This window comes from Lepidothrix coronata, unplaced genomic scaffold (genome assembly GCF_001604755.1).
Source record: "Lepidothrix coronata isolate B3197 unplaced genomic scaffold, Lepidothrix_coronata-1.0 Scaffold33, whole genome shotgun sequence".
In the NCBI taxonomy this organism is placed as follows: Eukaryota; Metazoa; Chordata; class Aves; order Passeriformes; family Pipridae; genus Lepidothrix; species Lepidothrix coronata.
The window spans coordinates 5,982,708-6,004,436 of NW_016690213.1; the positions used below are offsets into that span (position 1 = coordinate 5,982,708).

The following is a 21,729-nucleotide window of genomic DNA, read 5'->3' on the forward strand; positions in this document are numbered from 1 at the left end:
GGAATAAAGGAGGGTGTGAACTGCCAATTCATGCACGCAAAACTAATCCAGATAACAATTATTGGAGAGAGGGTGTTTGTTTTAAAATAGTGGCATTTAAAAATGTATCTAGGAAACACTGTTCAGCCAGTTTTAGGAATTTTTTTGGAGAGTGGGAGAAAGGAACACTATAATTTTTTTTTAAAAAATCATTTTTATCCCAGGAGTCTTTAAAGAGAAGTGGAATGAGTCTGAATAGCGTTAACAGATCAACAGATTGGTCAAGAAGGGCATAGAGGCTGTTTAGCCATTTATTATGATTTTTAAAGTAACTATTTTAAAGCAATTATTCTTTATTAGTATTTCACTGTTACCAGGCATGGGTTTAGAATTTAGCCAATGTTGTGGGGTAATTCTTTGATATCTTATCTTTTTGTGTAATATGTAGTTGGTTGTAATAAAAAGATACCACCTTGCTAAAGTTAACCACTTGCTAACTTTCATCCAAGATTATATTAGATCTAATTAAATTTGACATTGTCACAGCAGGATCACACCACAAGTCATTCCGTGCCATGAAATGACAAGAAGAGTAATTTTATAGTGAGGGTGCTCATTATGAACAGTGAGGAGCAGTTTGAAAGGGGGAATTACAGGATTGGAATACACAATTTTGCATAGAGATTGCAATTTCTATATAATAAGAGTTAAGAGTCCCTTAGCCTGCTGTAATGTGTATTTTTTGCTTGCTATCTGAGTTCCACTGTTGACACCCATGAAGGCTGTAATGTGTTTTTGGATTTGCACTGATGCTGCTGAGTACATGATGCTTTTTTCCCCCCCCATTATCTTTATTTCCTTTTCCTTCTCGCTGCTCAACCCCCACTTGGCTCTCAGTTCCCAATGACTGGATTAAGAGTAAATCCTCAACTTCCTGAATTTTAAAATCCTTCTGTGATGAGCTCCAAACTAACTGGGATGTTTTATGATACTGGACCATTATATAACCAAAGGCCATGGTTTCTGTTTTAAAAGACCATGTATTTACACTGGTCCTGGCAAAAGCCTCTGCTCACTTACATCAGTGTGTCCCAGCTGGCTGTGTAAAGGCAAGCAGCAACTTTATTTTGTAAGCCTTACTTTTCTTAGGGCTTCTTCAGTATTTGTTGTTTTCTCTTGATGGTTCAGCTCTGATGACCAACTCATTATGAGAACTACTTTTCAATAAGAAAGAAAAAGCAATTGTGGTTTCAGAGAAAAGTTACAGATTTGACTGGGTTGCAATTTAAAAGCTCAGAAGCTTGTCAGTGCAGAGAGTAAAAAAACCAAGTCTGAAAACTGGTCTCGAGAATTTGCCCTTTCTTGGTCTAACTGTAAATGTAAATAAAACTGTAAACATAAACAGGAGAGTAAGTTTCTGAGGGGAACCCAATATAAGCTATAGCTTTTGTTCAACTAAAGAATTATAAACCCAGGTTTGTTCTATGGAAATCAGGCAGAGTAGTTTTCAGAGTGACAAAACCAAGGTATCCTGGGGCTATGAGCTATACAGTTCTGTGGAGTCAGAGAAAAGCTGACTCAGTACCTTGGTGTTCAAACCATACACAAAATAGTCCCCTCTTATTTGTCTTCCCTTGCTGGAGGGAGATCCAGAAGAGGAATGCCATGCTCTTGCTCAGTTTGTTTCACAGTATTTACACGTCTGTCTTGTAAAGACGTGCTTGTGTCTGGAGGGCTGGGCCAAGGCTATCCTTCAGGGAGTACACAAACCTGAAGATGTCTCCCTTAAAAGTAGCAACACCACAAATCAAATGTGGTGATGGCAGATAAAGCTTTTCCAAGAGAGTTTAGTGACAAGGCATAAAACCTGGACACTGCCATTGACAGCAGCGATGTGCTGCAAAATGTGACTATTCCTTGCAAGCCTCCCATCTTTTAAAAGTTTATGACAGCTTCAGAGTAATTTTGTAGTCCTTTCTGCTACTGCTCTCTGCTATGTTATTAGAGTTTAGAAGCTAAGAAAAGGCAACCAAGAGTGTCACTGTTTTGTAAAACAAAATATAGTATAATCTTTGCTTTTGAATTATTCTTTTACTTACTGTGTTTCCTGTAAGTTGCATGTGATGGCATTTCAAATTGAATTTAGGGAAATAGAACTTTTTTCCTCCACCCCCTCATTAGAGAAAATCATCAGCATAGTTTGATGACCTATTTTCTTTATTCAGGAACTTGTGAGAAATTCTGTCTTGCCTGAGTACTCAGAAAGACTCTGAAAAAAAGTCTAGTTTTTGAGATCATAGCTTTCTTTGTGTAAAGTCCTACTTAGTTTGTGGATTAGTCACCCAAGTAACCTAATCCATATGCTAAAGTTCTCATTTAATTGAGGAAATACTAAGTAGACAAGCTGATATTTTTTAACTGCCCTTAATTTCTCACCTTGCATTTTTATTAAATGCAGTACCCAAAGTAGTGATTTAACCCTTTTGCATGTGTTTTTTAAATGCCCACATGATTTTAAACCTGTTGGTGCTAACTACTACGCCCCTCACATGTATCTGATTTTGAGTGGTGGTTGTTGGGAGTTTCTGCATGTAGTGGACAGCTTGAGAACTTTGTTATTAATAAAAGTTTATACCTTCTATTAGTGTGCAATAGGCCTGGGAAAATTTGAAACACACATAATGACATCGCTAGGAATTTTTATTCTAATAGTAGTACAAAGCAGTTTATTCTGAACATAGAGTTATTTCAGAATGCAATCAGAAGTCCTCTGCAGATCCTGATGTGTTTAGAAGTTCAGAATTTCTCATATTGCTTTTTTTAATTCTCTTAATCTAAGGACTAGATCTGATAGCTGCCTTCCACATGTAAGCATGAGGCTACAGTGACCTGAATTTTAAATATTTGTTTTTTTCTTAACCAAGAATAACAGAGTTGATTGGATACCATCCAGAGGAGCTGCTGGGTCGTTCAGCTTACGAGTTCTACCATGCCTTGGACTCAGAGAGTATGACCAAGAGTCATCAGAACTGTAAGTCACATTCTTTTTTTTCTTCATAGTTTGCATGTAAAGCATAATTTGTGGGTACCTCAATAAGTAGTTGAAAATAAAAATGCTCTTTGTGTGCAGATATTGTCCCCGAACAGTATTTACACTTTGCTAGAAGGCTTACAGATTACTGTGCTTGCGTACCTGAAATCTTCTGCTGATCTTTTCCAGAGGCTCTGTTTTTTGCCATAATTAAAACTAAACTTGGATGTTAGAGAGGAGAACCACTGTCTCTCTAAAGTATAATGCAAGGTTCAGCTGAAAATTTGAAAAGCTGAGTTAGGCAGTACTAGCCTGGTGAGAAGTGCATTTACCGATGGCTGGGAGAGTGGGGATTGTTCATCCTGGAAAAGAGAAGGCTTTGGGGTGACCTAATTGTGGCCTTCCAGTACCTAAAGGGAGCCTACAAGAAAGATGGAGAGGGAATTTTTACAAGAGCATGTAGTGAGACAGGACAAGGGGGAATGGCTTCAAATTGAAAGAGAGTAGGTTTAGATTAGATCTTAGGAAGAAATTCTTTACTGTGAGGGTGTTGAGGCACTGGAACAAGTTTTCCAGAGAAGTTGTGGCTGCCCCATCCCTGGAAGTGTTCAAGACCAGGTTGGATGGAGCTCTGAGCAACCTAGTCTAATGGAAAACCCCCATGTCAGGGGACTCGAACTAGTTGATCTTTAAGGCCCTTTCCAACCCAAGCTTTTCTATGATTATCCTTTTGGTGTGCCATTGGGCTCAGCAGGAAGAGCAGCTATAAAGGGAAATAGGAAGAGCTTACTGCAGTGTATTTTTGAATGTCTGTCGTTTGCTACCAAATAATAACTATCTTCCCCATCCAAACCAGATGTGCAAGGAACCTTTCTAAAAGTGATATTCATTATACAAATAATATCTACAGCTGGGAACAACATCTTCTTGTTACTCTTATGCCTATATGAACTGCCAGTTTTAGCTGTTCTTAATGTAAAGTACCTGATTTACTTTGGGAGCAGAGATCAGATCCAAGATCTGCTTCCTCTCTTCAGAAGGCCATATATTTACACTTCCCCTCTCTATCGCATAAGGTGTCTTAATAATGGATCTAAACCTTCTGTCTCTATCCAGCTGGTGCTTTGGCTTGAGTCAATGTGGTGCACTAATGTACAAATGACATTTCCTTGGCTGTTATGGCGCTGACCCAGTGTATTGAAGAGTTCTCAGCAACACATCACTAAAACCTCTGCTACTGCTCTTTTTATAGACACAAAGCAAAGCTGCTAGACTGCAATCTACAAGCTCAAACCCAGCCCTCCCCCCAAACCTTGTAGTTGCTATGATAAAGGTCTCTGTCCTCAGGAAAAAGCCCATGACTTAGGTCATGTCTGTAGGGAATTGCCTACCAAATAGATCTACAGAAATTATTTCTGTACTTCCCAGAGAAAAGGATCAGCAAAGAATAGCTGTCTGACCATAAGGGGAAAAGGGAATATCTGTTAACTCCAATGGCAAAGATTCAGGACAGTTTTAAGTTGAATATTTCTTGAAAGAATGTTTGGCAGTGATAAGAGTTGTGTGCTGTAAAACAGTGTTGATACGAATCATCCTGTTTCCAGAGCTGCTTAAAATAAAAAATAGATCAACCCATACTTAGCGAAAGTTATTTTGGAATATATCTTTTTAATTGTTTCTTATGTAATATTTTACTGGTTTTAACAGTGAAAAGGAATTAGTGATAATTATAGATAGAATGTTCTTATCCTATGCTGAGCTATCGACAGTCATCCTGTGAAATCAGGGGGTGTGCTGCACTGGTGCTTTTGAATTGTTGAGTTGCACTTCTAAGAATGGACAACTCCACATAGGGAATAAAATGGGAGCTGGCAAACCCATTGGCAACAGGAAAGAGGAGGAGAGTGAGCCCTTGTTGGTTATCTCTAGCTAGTTAATGAAATGGGAGCACTGAGTTGGGACTTGTCCATGTAAGGATCTCTGGAGAGTTTCTAGTACCCCCTGTAACCAGGCATTGATTGAGTTTGCTCCTCGCTCTGGCAATTCAATTAAAGTCACATAAGTGCAGAGTGTATGTCTAGATAACATTTGTGCCTACTGAAAAGGGCCATGTCCTACAAACTTTTGCTGTAGGGCATGAGGACTGATCAAGAAGCAGAAGGCAAGAGTAAGTCTTAGAAGGGTGTTACATCAGCAGAAGTGCTCAAGGCACTGTGTACTGCACAAGTTAGAAATGTTTTAAGATCAAACTCTTTCATAGTGTTTATGATAGCATAGGATCAGCAGGGATTATCTTTTTACTGTGAGAAGCACAGGACCAAAGTCTGTGCTGTCATAAATGCTGTTGCCCACAACATAACTATCAGTTTACATCACCAGCAAATTTGGCCCTTTTAGTTTTTCTAACATAAATACTTCCCATGTCTACTGGGACCATCAGGCTTCTTACCAACTTGGAGAACAATCAAAAAGACTAAGTGACAGCAGGCTGTGACTTCAGAAAACACACATAAGCCCTCCAAATAGGAAATGCCTAGGTTTCATTATGTGTGCCATTGAGATGTTGTCTAATGCACAGGGTTATAATGCACAGCTTATACAGACCTTACTTGTTCCTCCAAGCATGTAGCTATGCAGAACTTATTAATTTTCCCTGGCTGTATCCTTTTATACATGGAAATATCCACCTCAAAATTCATGTTCAGCGCACTTGCTTCTATTAAAAAGTAATTTTTATTAGAAGTATGCTATTGTAGGATATATGTATTCATACAATAAAGCAGTCATCAATTCTGACAGTGCCAGCCAGCTAGTGTTGTAAAGACGTATAGGAAATAGAGGAAGGAGACTGAAGTTTGAAAAGAAAAACGTCAAGTGAGTCTTGCATAGAAGCAGAACTCCTTCCCTTTCCTTCCATCTAATTTAGTGATAAATCATGCTTGTTGCAGCTTTAGGTTAGTTCTTTTTCTTGAGGTGAAATAACAACCTCATGTTCAAGCAAGCCACAATAGTGTTTGTGTTCATGGCTGGAAGTATAGTTGCATATAGAGTATGAAAGTCTTAATTAGTTACTCTGGAATGGAAGACTAGAGTGCATTTGGCAGCATTTAGCATACCCAGTTTTTCATGTTACACAAGTAAGATGAAAATTTCTGTCTTGTTACATAGATCTACACAACAGATTGACTGTAGAACTGTGTTTTCCAATTCAGCAATTAATAATCTATAATTGTTTCCACTAAGAGCTGGTTTTGTTGCCATTAAAGCCAATGGGAATTTTGCTGCTGACTTCAGTGTGGAGCTAAGTGTCACCACCTGGGATCTGCGACTTGGTAGTACATAGCAGAAGTTCAACAAGCCTTCCAAGTGAACCATGTTTTTGTGTTCTATTAAATTCATCCCTACCTTCCCCCTCTCTCCACACAAAGATAAGGAATATAATTGGAGATGTTGATTCAAATGTTACTGGTTCTGAAAAGATACAGGTAATGTATACTTTATAAAAAAAATAAAGTGAGAAGTTCACTCTGAAGGCAGATCCTTAAATGTAGCATTGATAACAAAGTCAGCAGTTACAAGTGTATTAGCAATTTATGAGATTACCCCATGGAGGGATTCTGCTGTACTTTATTATATCAGAACATGACATGCTTTGAATAATAATAATAAAAAAGATTAAAGCAGTAAAAAGCTTCTTTGTAATGTAACAGGCGCCTACACTGTGACTCTTATTGATGAGCTGATGATTAGGAAGCAGTGTAATTGTGTTTCACAAGCAGAGCAGAACAGTCCAGTCACTAAAACACTTTGAAATGAAAGCCTTTTGATTTTGTTCCACCAGAAGTATTTAATCAATAAAAGTAATGTTCTACTTTGTCTAAATAAATTAAATGAAGGATGATTAAATACTCCTAGGAAGAAAACAAACAAACCTCAGAAACAGAAGGATAAACACAGCAACAATTATCTGCAAAACAGTTGTTGCATTTCATAGGCCTGAATTTGTACATTTGTATGGTGGTGATGTAGGAGGGACTGACAATAAATAGCTTCTGTTAATGGCCATATTCACAAGGAATTTTTTTGTACAAAGACTGCGGAATCAATTTCCCAGTCCTACTGAGTCAAATTGCATTATTTTTTCGGCATTAGTTTGATGGCATACTGATTTGGGGCATAAAAGCTGTTTAGAAGGAAATGTTGCCAATGTGTGGTCAAAGGTTTGGTTCAGCCAGTTCCCACTTCTGCTGCTACTCAGCGCAACTATGTCTGCTTACAAGTACAAGCTTTTATTAGGATGAGTATTGCTTGTGTATTCCAGCCCTAATTTTATTGCCATTGATCGTCAGTATTTTTCCTGAACTGACTACTTTGAATTACAACAGGCAGGACACCATATTGCAAAATATTGGAGGGCGAGGGCAGCAGGACTGCAGATTTTGCCCTTCAAACCTTTAAACAAAGCTTTAAACCTGAGTTGTACTATCATCAGTTTATTTCTTGAGAAACACGGGACAGCTCAAAGAACATGTTGAGTTATATGAACATTATTAGATTTAGTCATATGGGTCTCGGTTCCTTCCAGGCTACTAATTCTAGGCTATTGCAGAGGAACAGCACAGTTCAACTAGAAGGAGAAGTACAGTAGTTTGATGTTTTTTTTCTAGATAAAACAGTCCCATTTACCATTCTTAGTTTTGATGCTATTTTATGACTGATATTGCTACTTGAACCTCTTAAGACCAATGCTGTGCTAATGACACCCTAATTTTATTTGTGGTTTTGATGTCTCCAGCTTCTAACTCTAGGGAATACAAAGAGAAACCATGAGATTTTTGATTTTTGGAGGGGTTTTGCCTTTGCTTTTTTTTTTTTTAGTGAATATAGCTTTTAGATCATCTGACTCTTGTATTTCTCAAACACCTAAATAAGGAAACTATAAATAGTTTTTCCTAAATAAATTCACTTTTCTACAGACCAAACTAAGGCACTTCTATAACAGGGACTCTCAAGAAGCATTGTTAGCAGGCATTATTTTGGGGGAAGTTGGGATGTTATATTAAATTTTTAAAATCCCATGTTCGGATCTGAAGACTCAGACCATCTCAAGAAGCCAAATGCCAGAACTCAAATTTTCAATCTTGAGTGGAAACCTCAAATGAATGTCCTCTTTTATATTTAAAATGGCTGAGTTTTCCCAAAGTTAAGCAGCCTTGGTTACAAATGTCTCGGTGCAGTTCTGCATAACAAAAACACAGAAGTGGGTTTATTTAAAACAAACCTTACATGTTGTGTGTTCCTGTCCTGCTGCATTATTTATATCTCTGCCCCCTTTTCTCAGTATGTACAAAAGGTCAAGTAGTGACAGGCCAGTACCGTATGCTTGCCAAGCACGGTGGATATGTATGGCTGGAGACCCAAGGAACCGTGATTTACAACACACGGAACCTACAGCCACAGTGCATCGTCTGCGTCAACTATGTGCTGAGGTAAGTTCTACAGGACAGAAAAAGACACATGTGGATTCATGTGCTGGAAGGAATGCAATATTTGGAGGAACTTTTGAAGGGTCTATTTATTCAGTGTTGTTATTCTGAAATCAGTTTAGTCATGTTTGTTCAGTCTTGTTTACTGATGTTAGACATCGATGAAAAATGTGGCATGCCTGTTCCCATACACACTGTTGAAATACACCACAGCCTTTCTCTTCTGCAGAGTGGCTGCTGTGCTCATACAAAGGAGTATGAAGTCTGCACTGAAGATTTTATTGTGTAACACAACAGCTAGATTGTTTTGTTTTTCTAATGCTGTGACCAAGAGATAAAATTAAGTAGCAGTGGTATCATATGTTGCTAAGAGATGCTGTTTACCACCTCAAAAATCAGGACCAATCAAGAATTTTGCCTTCATTTGGCAAAACTCAAGTTTTTTTGGTCCCAGTTGGGGCCAAAATAGGAAATACTTATTTGAGTGATAGTCTGGGTCATTATAGCCTCGACTACATCCCTTTAAAAAGCAGAGCAACAAAGCCCTGAGTATTCCCACAGAAGTCCTGACCACACTCTCTGCGTCATCTGAGATGGCGGTGCTCGGCAACGCTGGAACCGTGCCTCGCCTGTCGAGAGCCTGGCATACAACTGAGAGGCCAAAATGGCTTGTAGAGCCCCAGCTTTAGAGAGTCTGTACTGCCTACGTTACCCGTATCTTTTATTTGTAGAGTACAAAGTGCCTAAAACATATTTTCTTGTTAGTGAAATTGAGAAGAACGATGTTGTGTTCTCCATGGACCAAACAGAATCGCTCTTCAAGCCTCACCTGCTGACGATGAGCACTGCCTATGACAGTGGCATTCCTGGGACAGAGAAGAGTGACTTCTTGTTTACTAAGTTAAAAGAAGAACCAGAGGAACTTGCTCAGCTGGCACCAACACCTGGCGATGCCATTATTTCCCTGGATTTTGGTTAGTATTTGTATAAATTATTTTCATACAACAAAGAACCACGTGTGAACCTACATTTAGAAACTTAATAGACAAGGTCTGTTTGCTGTTTGTACAAATTGGGAGTAATGGCTAAAAGAGCCCACATGCTCACACCAGTGGAAAATTTCTGTGAATGAGAGCAGAATCAGGCTTTCTTGCTGACTAAACAACGTGCATTAAGTCTATGCCAACTTATTGTCATGGCAACTAGGAGCAGTGTTTACTTTTAATGAATAGCTGCAGTTATATCATAACACTGCACAAGCTAAAAGCATTCATTAATATTGTTAAACTCCATCCAGGGACACAGAAGTTTGAGGAAGCCCCTGTCTTCACCAATGCTGTTTTGACACCAAACAAAGCATGGCCAGTGGAAGTGAAAAGCCACCCTGCTCAAGGTGAAACACTGACGATACCGTCCTTTACAATGCCTCAGATTGCACCTGGCAGCAGTACTCCTAGTGCAAGCAGCAACAGTAGCTGTTCCACGGTAAGAAGAGCTTTCAAAAAAAAAGAAAGCATGTTATGTTTTGTATGCAAGTCCCATCAGTATATGTAGACAACATTTTCAAGTTAGCAGTCCTGTCTCATTGCTTATTAACAAGGCCCAGTGTATCTATATCCTTCCTGTACTGCTTATACCTTAAGGATCAATGACAAAACAATCAAACAGGAACTATATCCTGCCTTTACATTGCAGTCCTCATTGTCTCCCAGCTGTCCCTCAGTAATTACTGCTATCTATAAAACAACCAATAGAAGAACATGCTACCACCTTTCAGGAAGTTAGCCTTAAATAAAAAGCCAAGGTAAAATTGTGTGGTCATGAGGAACATTGCTCCACACCGTCCTCTTTCTGTTTGTTAACTAGAAAGTGTGATCTTTAGGAAGCTTACCCAACTCTGGCTTTTGAAAGCAGCTCCATGGAGTTCCCCACTGAAAGAATGAATTATTTCATGGCACTGCCCCCAAGAGCTGGAGCCACTCTTAGATGGCCTTTACGAGAGGGTGTCCAATCTTAAGAAAAGCATGGAGATACTGCTGAGCATTTCTGTCCTTGACAAAAATATTTAATATTGTACATTCTTGGTCCGAGATGCCAAAAAACATTTAAACTAAGATGACAACTAGGTTCCTGTATTTGGTGCCTGTGTTTTGTACTGACAATCTTGTGTTGGAGAAAAGCATATGATAGAAGTGGACAGTTTTGGGTTTTGAGGATGCTAAACGCACATTCAGCCATTTGCTTTTCATAGGAAAGATCTGTTACTGAATAGCTTGGTATAAATGACGTGATGCTAAACCAAACCGTGCTTGTCTTACTGCTTAAAACGAATTGTTATTTTCGTGCAGCCCAGCAGCCCAGAAGATTATTACAGTTCCGTGGATGAAGATCTTAAGATTGAGGTGATTGAAAAACTGTTTGCCATGGACACAGAATCAAAAAGTCAGTGCACCTCCCAGGTAAGGAACTATCTCTTCCAAGAGCCACAAAAATCAGTCCCCTGCTAGCAGACAGTACAGATGCATATTATATGTGCAGATATTGTGATACAATACACAAACTGCATTTGTACATACACACCAAATCTTTCATGCACAACACTAACAAAACAATGCACTTTCAAAAACTGGAGTGTCAATTTCTGTCCCTAACTCCCTGAAGCACTAGGTTTGGAGTGTCACTGGTGGCACTGCTAAGAAGAAAGGAGCACCAGAGAGCTTTCAGAATTTGGAGGCTTCTGTGGATTGGATATGTAACATAAGCAGCAATTTTTTTTTTAGTCCTGACTAATGACTAATGAGCAAACATCCTTTCTAGAACAAAAAATAAATAAACTAATTCTTGCAAAACAACTAAATGAGAGAGGAATGCCCCTTATAGCACACATCTCCTTTAACTACAAAACAGAATCTAATTTTGGATATATTCCTGTTTTACCTCTTGGAGGTTTTCAGAGAGATTTGACAATTACTTGCACATAAAATAACATATGCTTTCTATCTCCTGCATCCTAATCAGGGTGTAAGTGTAGAAATTCTCTCTATAAATAAATAAATCCACTATTGTAACATTACATCAAGTGAGCTAGTGAATAAAAGGTGTGGGCCTGATCCAGCTTATGTAACTTTTGATACTTAATTGAAATGCCTTTGTTAAGAGCTTATGCCTCTTTATAGTCAAGAGAAAGGAACAGGCACTGCTAACTGGTAGCACAGACCTTACACTCGTCTGCATCTATTAATCCTACAGAAGGTTCGGGGTGACTGGAGCCCAAATGAGGTGGTTGCTTCAATTTGCCAACACAATTTGCAGACTTAAATAGGCTGTAGTACAAGTTCTGAAGAAATTTCATCTAAGCCTGGACATAGAAATAGAAATTAAAGCAAGAGAAAGAGTGGACAGATAGGAGGCAAGTGTGGATCAGGATCAAACTCAGTGCAAGACTTGACATGTGCAAACTTCAGTATTGTCAGATTCAGCATCTGTTTGCTCAGGTGTGTCCGACCACATCAGCAGCTTTGGTGGGGAAAATGAGTGTTAAAAAGTGCCACAGGGGTGTTATGAGCTGACTGGTGGGCCAACATTGATTATCCTCTCTGTTCAACTTTGGTCAAATGCCAAGAGAAATGGATCTGGGTATGACAAGTCCTCCAAAAGAAAAAGGAATACCGATTTAAGTGTGATAATGTCCTTCCAGCTAAATTTTTTCCACTTTTGCATTTTTAGACACCTTTTTTCATGTAGCTAGATTATAAGAAAGCTGTGTTTTCTATTTTAGCATGAAAAAGCCTAAGGTTGAACTACATGCCACATGTTGTAGAGTCTTGACAGACAAGTTATTCAAAGCTTAGTGTGATCTACTTCAGATCACACTGATGTTGCAGGCTGTATGCAAGATGCTTTACTAAATACTGCTCATCTGGGAGGGTTTTTTTCCTTCAGTTTGTTGTCTTAATTTTGCTGAAGATGATATGACGAACATGTACGCTAGCATAGAAATAAGACATCTTTAAACAGGAGTTGACCAGTTTCATGTAGGTAAATTTTGCATATGGTGATTTTTCAACTTAACATCTGTTAGTATTCCATATCACACTAAGTGCCACAACTATTATTAACTTTGAGTTTCTTTATGAACTTACTTTATCTTCGCACAGACTGACTTCAATGAACTGGACCTTGAAACCTTGGCTCCTTACATTCCTATGGATGGAGAAGATTTCCAGCTCAGTCCAATCTGCCAAGAGGAACGTCCTCTCTCTGAAAGTGCACAAAATACCCAGCAGAGTCTAAGTAGCATGAGTACCATCTTCCAACCCGTTGCTCCTACTTCACAGAATCAGTTCCTCCCAGAGAAATATTGCCCACAGATATCAAATGAAAAAATTAACCCTGGTGGTCCTGGGTCCCTGTCATCGGTGTTCTTCAACAATATGAGTAGGTCATCACTGCCACCATACCATGACCAAGCCAGCACTCCTCTGTCTTCGATGGGAGGAAGACCGAACACCCAGTGGCCACCTGATCCCCCATTAGAATATGTTCCTGCTAAATGGAGACTCATGGATAAATACTCAGGACCCCTATCAAATTCCCCCTCAGGGCCACCACTACATTCTCCAAGGGTGCCCATTTATAAAAAAAGGTAAGTGCTTTTGTAGTACAACTATGTATTTTACTCAGAAAATATTTCGGGGGATGAAAAGGGTCGTAATCTTGAAAAATTCTTTTTCTCAATTCAGCTGGAACAATTTTGTTGTGATAGGCATCGGACTGTACCTCTGGGGAAATTAATGTGGTGCTCTCCCAGTGGCAGTGAGTCTGGTAGAAGCTGAAGTGGGCAAATTTTTCGTTGCCTGTAAGGATATGTGAATGGATTTCCTGCTGATCAGTTTAAAATTACACCATTAATTTTGCAAAGCATGCTTGACATACTGAAAAGACTTACTGGTGCAGCAATAAGCAGGGACCTGTGCGTATTTTCTCACCTGGCATATGTTTCCTTCACAACAAAAAATGGGGAAGAAGGAGGGATGAGAGCACATTGTTGGCATATGTAAATACTACAGCTAAGATTTAAAATTACAGCTCTTTTTCTACAACGCTTCCTCACCTTGTTTGCTTTATTACACATGTAAACAATATGTGCTGAGATGTAGATCAGAGGCTACAGTCCTAGAAGTTGCCTTTCATAGCTAGACATTTCTAAGTAGCTTCTTTAGTGTTGGTCACACTGAAATGTTCAGAAAGTACATAAAATAGTAATGGTCATTTTAAAACCTGAAGCTGTGCAGTTTGCTTTTTGGGATTTCTTGTGGGCAGAAATACCAGTGTCTGAATATGCATCTGGAAAGAGAGGGTCTGTCCCCAGTTAGCAACCTGTGTGTTCATACTTAGTATGCAAAGCAAGGGGACAGACATGGCTCTCAAATCCTTTTCTTAAAAATCGCATGACTTTCTTTTCCATAGCATTTCTATGTCTGCTTGGAGATCCCTAGAGGCTGTTTATGCTAATCTTTCATTAGTCTTTGATCCCAAACGTCAAAAGTCTCCAAAGATTGTGTGATGACTAATAAAAGGAAATAAAAAAATTTTACATTTGAGATCTGTCCACTGGCAAGTCTCAAAGACACCTTAAATGTCTTTAAATGAAAGAAGAATCTGTATAAATTAACCAGATGATTGAGATTTGCTTCCCTGTGCACTCATGGATACCTCCTCTCCACAGGCCCCTGGATGCTTTTGTACAACGAGGTATAGATATAAACCCAGCAAGAATTGCTCTGTCTAACAGTTTGAAACTGAAACGACAACTGGATTATGAAGAACAAGCATTGCAACAGCTGAGTGGGGTAATCATCATAAGAAATGCACCCCCTTCACAACTTTGGACTCCCCATGGTTATCACTGTAATTGTTTGATTTGCTTTCCTTCACATTCTAGGGAGATCCATCTGTCATTAACCCATCTCACCTAATGTGGAAGAGAATGAAATTTCTCAAAGGGGAAAACTGTTCCTTGGTTACAGAAAAGAAATCTCTCAGCACAAGTGTTCTTACTGGTAAGACAAAGTGGTTTCACAACATTATATGTTGAAGCACAATTTTAAGACAGGTTGAATAGATACAAAAGCTCTTTCAAAAGGAAATGTAAATAAGCTCTGTAAATATTACACTACACTAAAATTAAAGATCAAGTTGTATCGCTAAGAGCTGAACAATTTAAGGTGCATTTGATAAATACCAGGTAGTTGGTTTCAGGTACGTTCACACTTGCTTTGGAGATAATGGAAATCAGCTTAATGGAGCTGGGTTTACCTCCTGCTGATAGATACGGTTTCTCTACAACATTGTGTTTCCTTACACGTGCATATCTCGTGTGCAATACTACTGCTAGAGCTAGTGCTCTTTCTGGGCTTCCTTTTTGACAAGATGCAGATTTGCTTACGCTGTGACACCATCAGTCCGAAGATCATTTTGCTTTGGATTAGTATTGTCTACTATAATTATTACAATGGCTTCATTTAATTTTTTTTCTATTATTTAAATACCAGATGAATTTGTCTGTAACTCAAGAGGTCTGAGCCAACCAATGAATCAACTGCAACTGCAGCAGCGGCATCAACCCACCTGTGGCAGTCCGGGTGAGAATTTGAAAGCAGGAGCATTTCCCCCTCCGTTTTACAGTTCCCATTGTCCGGACTACAGTGTTCAGCCAGCTCATAAAGCATCAGGTAGGAGCTGTCAAATACAGAAATTGGAAAGTGTTGGTATTTAGTTCCAATACTGATTCCATGAAAAGAAAACATATAAAAAAATATGGAGGAGGATGTGATAAGCTAAGATCCAAATACGTACTGCTTCATAACATGAAAAATTAGTTCTGTGGTTTAGTGTGATACTTTAATGTTAACATTTGTAATATATAAGGAAAAGTATTTTCACCCTTCCTTTCAATTAATACCTTTTTACCTTGGAGGTCCTGTCATCCTCCATCCATACTCTTGTCTTGTGATAGAATTGTTTACATCGTACTAAACAACTTCACTACAGCATTAACATGGAAGGTTTGTAGGTTAGAATCTTAACATGTGCCTTCTAGAAGTTGAAATAAGTAATTAAAGGGGACATGTATACATTCCTTTTAATACATAAAGTGAGTGGATGTCAATTTAGAAACTTTGTTGTTTTCTACGGTTTTCCTCACGTACACTAATATAATTTTTCTTGGAACAATCTAAATTTGGAGGTGTGACACGCTTACAGGAGTTTAAGTCAGAATGGTGCGTAGGTTAACTCTGGCATATTGACATAAAATTGACCAAAATAAAATCATTAGTGATATAAACAGAAGGGGGGGAAGAAACAAGTGCTCTTTCTGGTCTCAGCACCATGACTTACTTCACTAATCTGTTCTAGGTATGACCAGTCGTCTGCTGGGGCCCTCCTTTGAACCCTACTTGCTGCCTGAGTTGACAAGATATGACTGTGAGGTGAATGTCCCTGTTTTGGGTAGCTCTACACTTCTGCAGGGCAGTGAACTGCTCAGAGCACTGGACCAGGCAACCTGAGCAGGCCTGCAATATTCTGTGGCCTATACTGTTCAAAACAGCTTCAGTTTTTAAATATATTTTTGCAAGTAGACAATTTCTAATACCAATACACTTTTACAGGATTTTACTTAGATATTGAACCTGTCCACATTACCAAATAGTGGCCTTTTGAAGTTACTCACTTTATTATTCATATTAAAGAAATACATCTACTGTATTTTCTCTATTGCAATTAAGGTTGTGTTTAGAGAATTTGATTACCCTCCCCTTATCTCATTACCTGTAATTTATATTCTGAAATTTTTTTTCAAATTTCATGCTAATAAAAAGCTGTGGTATAAATGCCTCATCATGTAATACTTTGGCTGCAGCACTGCAAAGATTTACTTTTATTGCCAAAGATGAATGAAACAAATTTGATCTCCGACCACAGTTTTTTGTTGATCTGCCAAATTAAAATCCTTTGAGTCTTTTTGTTTTCCAGCATTTATTTTATTGTAACTTTAATATCTTTTGGAAAAGCATACTAAGGAAAAATCCCAGCCTTCTGCTTCCCACCCCTTCCCTTCATTTTTATACACTGTTGGAAGAAATGTGAATGGTGAAATGCAATGTTTGTGGGTATCTGTGAAAGTTGCACGTTGTAAGCTTTTTTTCCTCAGAAGCAAGCCACATTCTCAGCTGCCTTAACCTGGCTTAACTCTATAACCAAGGGAGTCCTTCAGCTTTGCCCCAGTGGAGGATTTAGACCTGTGTTTTCATTTGTGTTGAAATTTCTGGTTTTGTTCTCTGTTTTTGCCTTTATTTTTTACACAAAACAGATCTTTTTTTAATTATTATTTCTCTCTGGGTCAGTTGTTAATCATCTCTTGGTACTTTTGCTATATCTATGACACAACAACTTTAAGAGCTGTTTCTGCTAGAAACTAGTAGTATTTGTTATGATGTTGCTGATATTTCAGGAATCGGAGCAGCGGCCAGTACTAACACCTCTGATTAATGTTGCCCTTTTTCATTTTATAAGCTAGCTAGCAATATAATTGCAAGATCGAATCATTAAAACTAAAAGTAGTATTTCCCAGTGTATTAGGCTAACTCAGTTATAAGTAGACAAGAAGAATTAAGGATTTTGTAGTGAGATGAGTGGCCAGCAGTGAGGTCTCTTATTTTTACTTGCCTTAGGTTAAAAGTCATTAAAAGACAGCCAGACATTTTCAGAGCTCCTTTCCAACTATCATTAATTGTCATGCACATATTTGAAAAATAAGGCTTTGAATGCTTTCAAAGGCAAAAGGGTTTGAAAGTTGAAATTACAACATATCTAAACAGCAAATTACAGTAAAAGGCAGGTGAGCAGTTCTGACTTTAAAATACATAGACCTAGATCTGTGTTGGTATATATCATCTTCTTTCCTCCACTGGTATGAATCACTGTAGCTTCATCGAAGAAAATGGAACAGTGGCAATGTACTACAGCTAAAAATCTGGCCCGGAAACTTAGAACAAAAATATATTTTTTGAGATTTCTGATTCTGCTGAAGCTTGGTGTATAAAATTGCTTTATATCATGCACTGACACTTGCAGAGAGAGAGAGCCTTGGGTTCATAGAGCACTTCAGAGTTTGCTGCGTTAAGCGAGTCTTAACCACACACACTTAGAAAAGCTGAAGACCTTTTGTTATTGGTACATGATGTAAAAAAATTATAGTCCCTATTATAGGCAATCTTTCAAGAGTTTATTACCAAAAACAGTCTACTCTTAAAGTGAAGTTATTACTGTGTGGAAAAAATATGTTGTAAACTTCAACATCTGATGAAAATTGGCAAGCCAGATTTGACAAATTTGCAGTGCACCGACTTAAGGCTTCAAGGATTAAAGACACTTGAATACTGCTCTTCTGTTTCTTATTTGTGTAGTTTCAGCATTAAAAATGTTATACCCTAACAGTTTACTAAAACACTCTGAAAAAAATATTCCATGTCTTAATATTAATCATACTTTTTATCATAATTATTTCATAATCTATATTGCTGAATTCTTATTGACAATATTATAACTGTATGGGAACTTTAACTTGATAAGGAAATGTATTTTGACACTGATACCTTATTAAAGTATACTGATCCTAAATTCTTTGTGACTCATTTGCTATGAATTTGTTATTTGTTGTATCATTGTAAAACAAAAGTATTTATTAAATTATTTATAGAAAATAAAGGTTTGCATTGATCTTTGAAGAATGAAAGAACAATCAAATGTTACTCATATTTGAGATCTGGGAAGTAGCCTGCCAAAGGTCCATATTGTCAACTGTTTTGTAGAGTTTACCCATCTTTCCTCAAATGAAGAATTAATGCCCTGCAGACCACTGCCCTTCTGAAACATGACCTATGGTTCAGACTGCTGCTTCCATTTAAAAACTGTGTGTTTCTGTTTGAGGAGCTGAGGGTGCCTGTTGTAATGCTACCCTTAAAAAACAATTAAGCCAACCAAATGACAGTTTACAGGCAGAATTGCCCCAGTTCCCCACTTCAGTTTTGGTGGAGTAACAGAAGCCATCATATTCTAGCAGTCCTGATGAGCCCATGAATTTGCTTTCCTCAGCTAAGCCTTCCAAGCCTCTGCTTTACCCACACAGTCCTTTTATCCCAGTGCTGCAGTTAAACAGATCACTCCTTTTCCATATAGGAAATGCCAGTTTTGCCTGTGTAATTACACTGATCCCATTGAAGGAGGACAGACACATTGGGAAATTAATTTCCAAACATGCACTTAAACTTCAGACTGGGTGAGCTGTGTGAAAGCTGATATTGCTTGACCCTTCTGATAACTGCCTTTGAAAGATGCAGTGCCCACACAGGCACCTGTGAGCTTCCCAAATAGCAGCAAATCTTCTGAGAACCTGTGGAAGTGGGCTATCATCAACTCCTTTTCTAGACTGGACACTCAGCAAGAGTAGAAAGTAAATCATTGCTTCTAAATCTGTTGTAATTAACAGTAACCATACAACATCCAGCAGTGAAGAGGGACTGATGGTGTGACTGCAGCCTTCCCATTTTAAGTATCCCTTGGATCTTGGGGCACTTGGACAAAGACTAACTCAGCATATCAGATCATAATCCAACTGAGGATTAAAAAACAAACAAACAAACAAACAAAAAACAACACAACAAACAATCTCTTAAATAGAGAGGAATCTATCAGATCAATTTCTTTGCAGTCACTAACTGATAATATAAAATAGTGTTGTCAGGCATTATTATTTGGGTGTCCAAACATAGCTGATTTTTAGCGCTCTCAATCTGGAGAAGTTCCGGAATTTACCATTTCCATGTTCAAAGATGCTGAAGGAACATAGTAGATAAACATTTCTCATGTTGGTGAGTTTTAGTGATTTTTCCCTTACATATATGAACATCCCAGACAGCTAAACACTGACATTACAATTTACATACCCCAAAGAACCAAACCCTGGCCAGAAACACAATGCTAACTATGTATTAATATTTCAGTTTTGTTCTGCTGAACAGGGATTTATTACAGCTTTTAGATGTTTTTTTCCTTCCCAGTAGGCCAGCAGAAGTGCTTAAAATTCAGCTGTACATCATCTTTCATATCCTAAAAGCTCCACTTCTTGGCATCAGATCTTGTATCTCTAACAGCATAGCACTGCACCCAATGATGTTGTTCGGCACTCATTACATTCTACTGAAAAATCAGCCTATTTCACCAAGCTCTCATGACTTGGGCTGGTCTCCATCTCTGGCTGATTATCAATTCTATCATCATCTTAAAATGATCAAGCAAACATTTTTTTAGAACATAGATTTCACTCAGATCCATGATGTTTATTGAACAAATGCTTATAACAAAATCCAATAGGAAATCCTCAATAGGTGATTACTAATAAAAATACAAAAAATCCCAGAGAACTTGGATAACTATCTTTTCAGTCGACACAAAGTCCTAAACCATATTGAGATCTGTGGACATCAGGTGATACATCACACTCACTTGCAGCAGTAGGCAAAGCCCAGGAAAACTAACAACTGCTCTGATACTAGATGGTGAAGGTTTCATCTGTTACTTCTCCCTAAGCTATTCACAGACATGCCATACACACACACACATATTTATATTATTTCTTTTTAAGAGCTACAGTGGAGAACTGGAAATATTCATTTACATCTAAAAAAAAATCATTCTTTTTTTTTTCCCCCTCCAACTCCTAATTATGGGCTTTCCAAGAGAGGAAGAAATAACTTCCAGGAAAAAAGCAGGTCCTTAACAATATTTTCTTAGGACAACAAGGTCTATCACACATCCCTGTCCTGCTCCCTTAGTACAAGCCAAAAGCTACGTCTGAGCCCACCCCGGCCTGCAGAGGATTCAGGAGTGGATTCCAGGCTCAGATCACTGATGCTTTCTTTAGTTAACTGATGCAACAAAAGCACCATGGGAAGGCTCCAGTAATCTGGACGTACCCCAGTTTTGGGTGTTCACATTAAAAATGCCTTCAAATAAAAATAAAAAAAAAGTGAGAAAAACCTTAGCTACTCGGACATTTTTTTTTTGATCTGATCAGCCTGCAGTTTTGGCAGCTTGTGATGTGCCTCAGGTCTCGCATGGAACATTTTCCTTGAAGAAGGCCTAACTTCCTGTAACCAAGGAGTTAATTCTCTTCAGTCACACCTCCCAGTTAGTAATGTAGCTAAGATGTCTCTTTAGGGATCAGCAGCACATACGTGAGCTTGGCTTGCAAAGACTACCTGCGAGACAACCAGCACCGGCCTTTGACACTGGACAGTAAAAGGCAGCTGGAGGCAGCAGCTGCTGCGTCACCCCTTGTCCACCATATGCTGTGGAAATTGCTGCACCTTAAACGCACTTGGGTTGCATCTCAAAAAACCCAAATCACTTTAGCTTCATTAAAAAAGAAAAAAAATAAACTATCCCCCAAACTCCTCACTTGAAAAGTCTGTGTTTAGCTCTTGGAACTACAGGCAAAGCTGGCAAGCTAGATACTCAAAGGCACCAGCATCAGAAAGACTTCCCCCCACTGGGCATACTTTTAATATTATATATTTTTTAAGCTAATGATTTAGAGTCTAGCTGTTGATCTTTGAAGGACTGCCACTGGCTCTGGTGACTGAAGCTCTGTCTCCCCACAGCACTGGCAAAGGCAAAACAACAGGGAAGTCTTTTATGGCAGAAGAGAACTACCCCAAGCACTGTTTCCTCCAGGCATATTGATGTCATCCTCCAGCGTGTAGTTCTAGAAGGACCAAAGTTCCACGATAAACCACACCGACACAGGAGCAGCATCTTGACAGCTTGTTTATCCATCAAATGTTGAATGTCCTCTAGTCTCTCAACACCTGAACATGTTTCTTGGCTACAGCAAGCAACCTTTATTGTTTAGTCTTGATTCCTGTCCTTTCCTCTAATCCCAATGCCATTTGTCCCACCAGCCCTTAGCCTTTACCTAGGTCTATGGTTTCATCATTCCGATTTCTACCTCATGCTGCCTTCCTCTTCTCCAGCTCACCTTCCTCTCCTGACAAGCCTGCTCCAATCTGCCCCAACTCTACATGCACCTCCATGCAGGCAGCAGTTTTTAGCACGAATTTGGAGACTTCCACTGTAGGTTTTTTCTTGTCATATGTTTGCCTTGGCTGT

At 38.7% G+C, this 21,729-nt stretch overlaps 1 protein-coding gene across 2 annotated transcripts in view; it reads left to right on the forward strand.

Annotated features, from left to right (window-relative positions):
• EPAS1 (endothelial PAS domain protein 1) overlaps window positions 1–18,238 on the forward strand; it is a 78,127-nt gene extending 59,889 nt beyond the window's left edge. For both annotated transcript variants that reach the window (XM_017811684.1, XM_017811683.1), the window contains exons 7-16: window positions 2,904–3,010; window positions 8,352–8,499; window positions 9,262–9,470; window positions 9,794–9,981; window positions 10,845–10,955; window positions 12,654–13,141; window positions 14,225–14,348; window positions 14,441–14,558; window positions 15,051–15,230; window positions 15,916–18,238. In XM_017811684.1, coding sequence (XP_017667173.1) covers window positions 2,904–3,010; window positions 8,352–8,499; window positions 9,262–9,470; window positions 9,794–9,981; window positions 10,845–10,955; window positions 12,654–13,141; window positions 14,225–14,348; window positions 14,441–14,558; window positions 15,051–15,230; window positions 15,916–16,067 — 1,825 coding nt within the window. In that variant the 3' untranslated portion in view covers window positions 16,068–18,238. The remainder of the gene's footprint in view (window positions 1–2,903; window positions 3,011–8,351; window positions 8,500–9,261; window positions 9,471–9,793; window positions 9,982–10,844; window positions 10,956–12,653; window positions 13,142–14,224; window positions 14,349–14,440; window positions 14,559–15,050; window positions 15,231–15,915) is intronic.
• The last annotated feature ends 3,491 nt before the right edge of the window (window positions 18,239–21,729 follow it).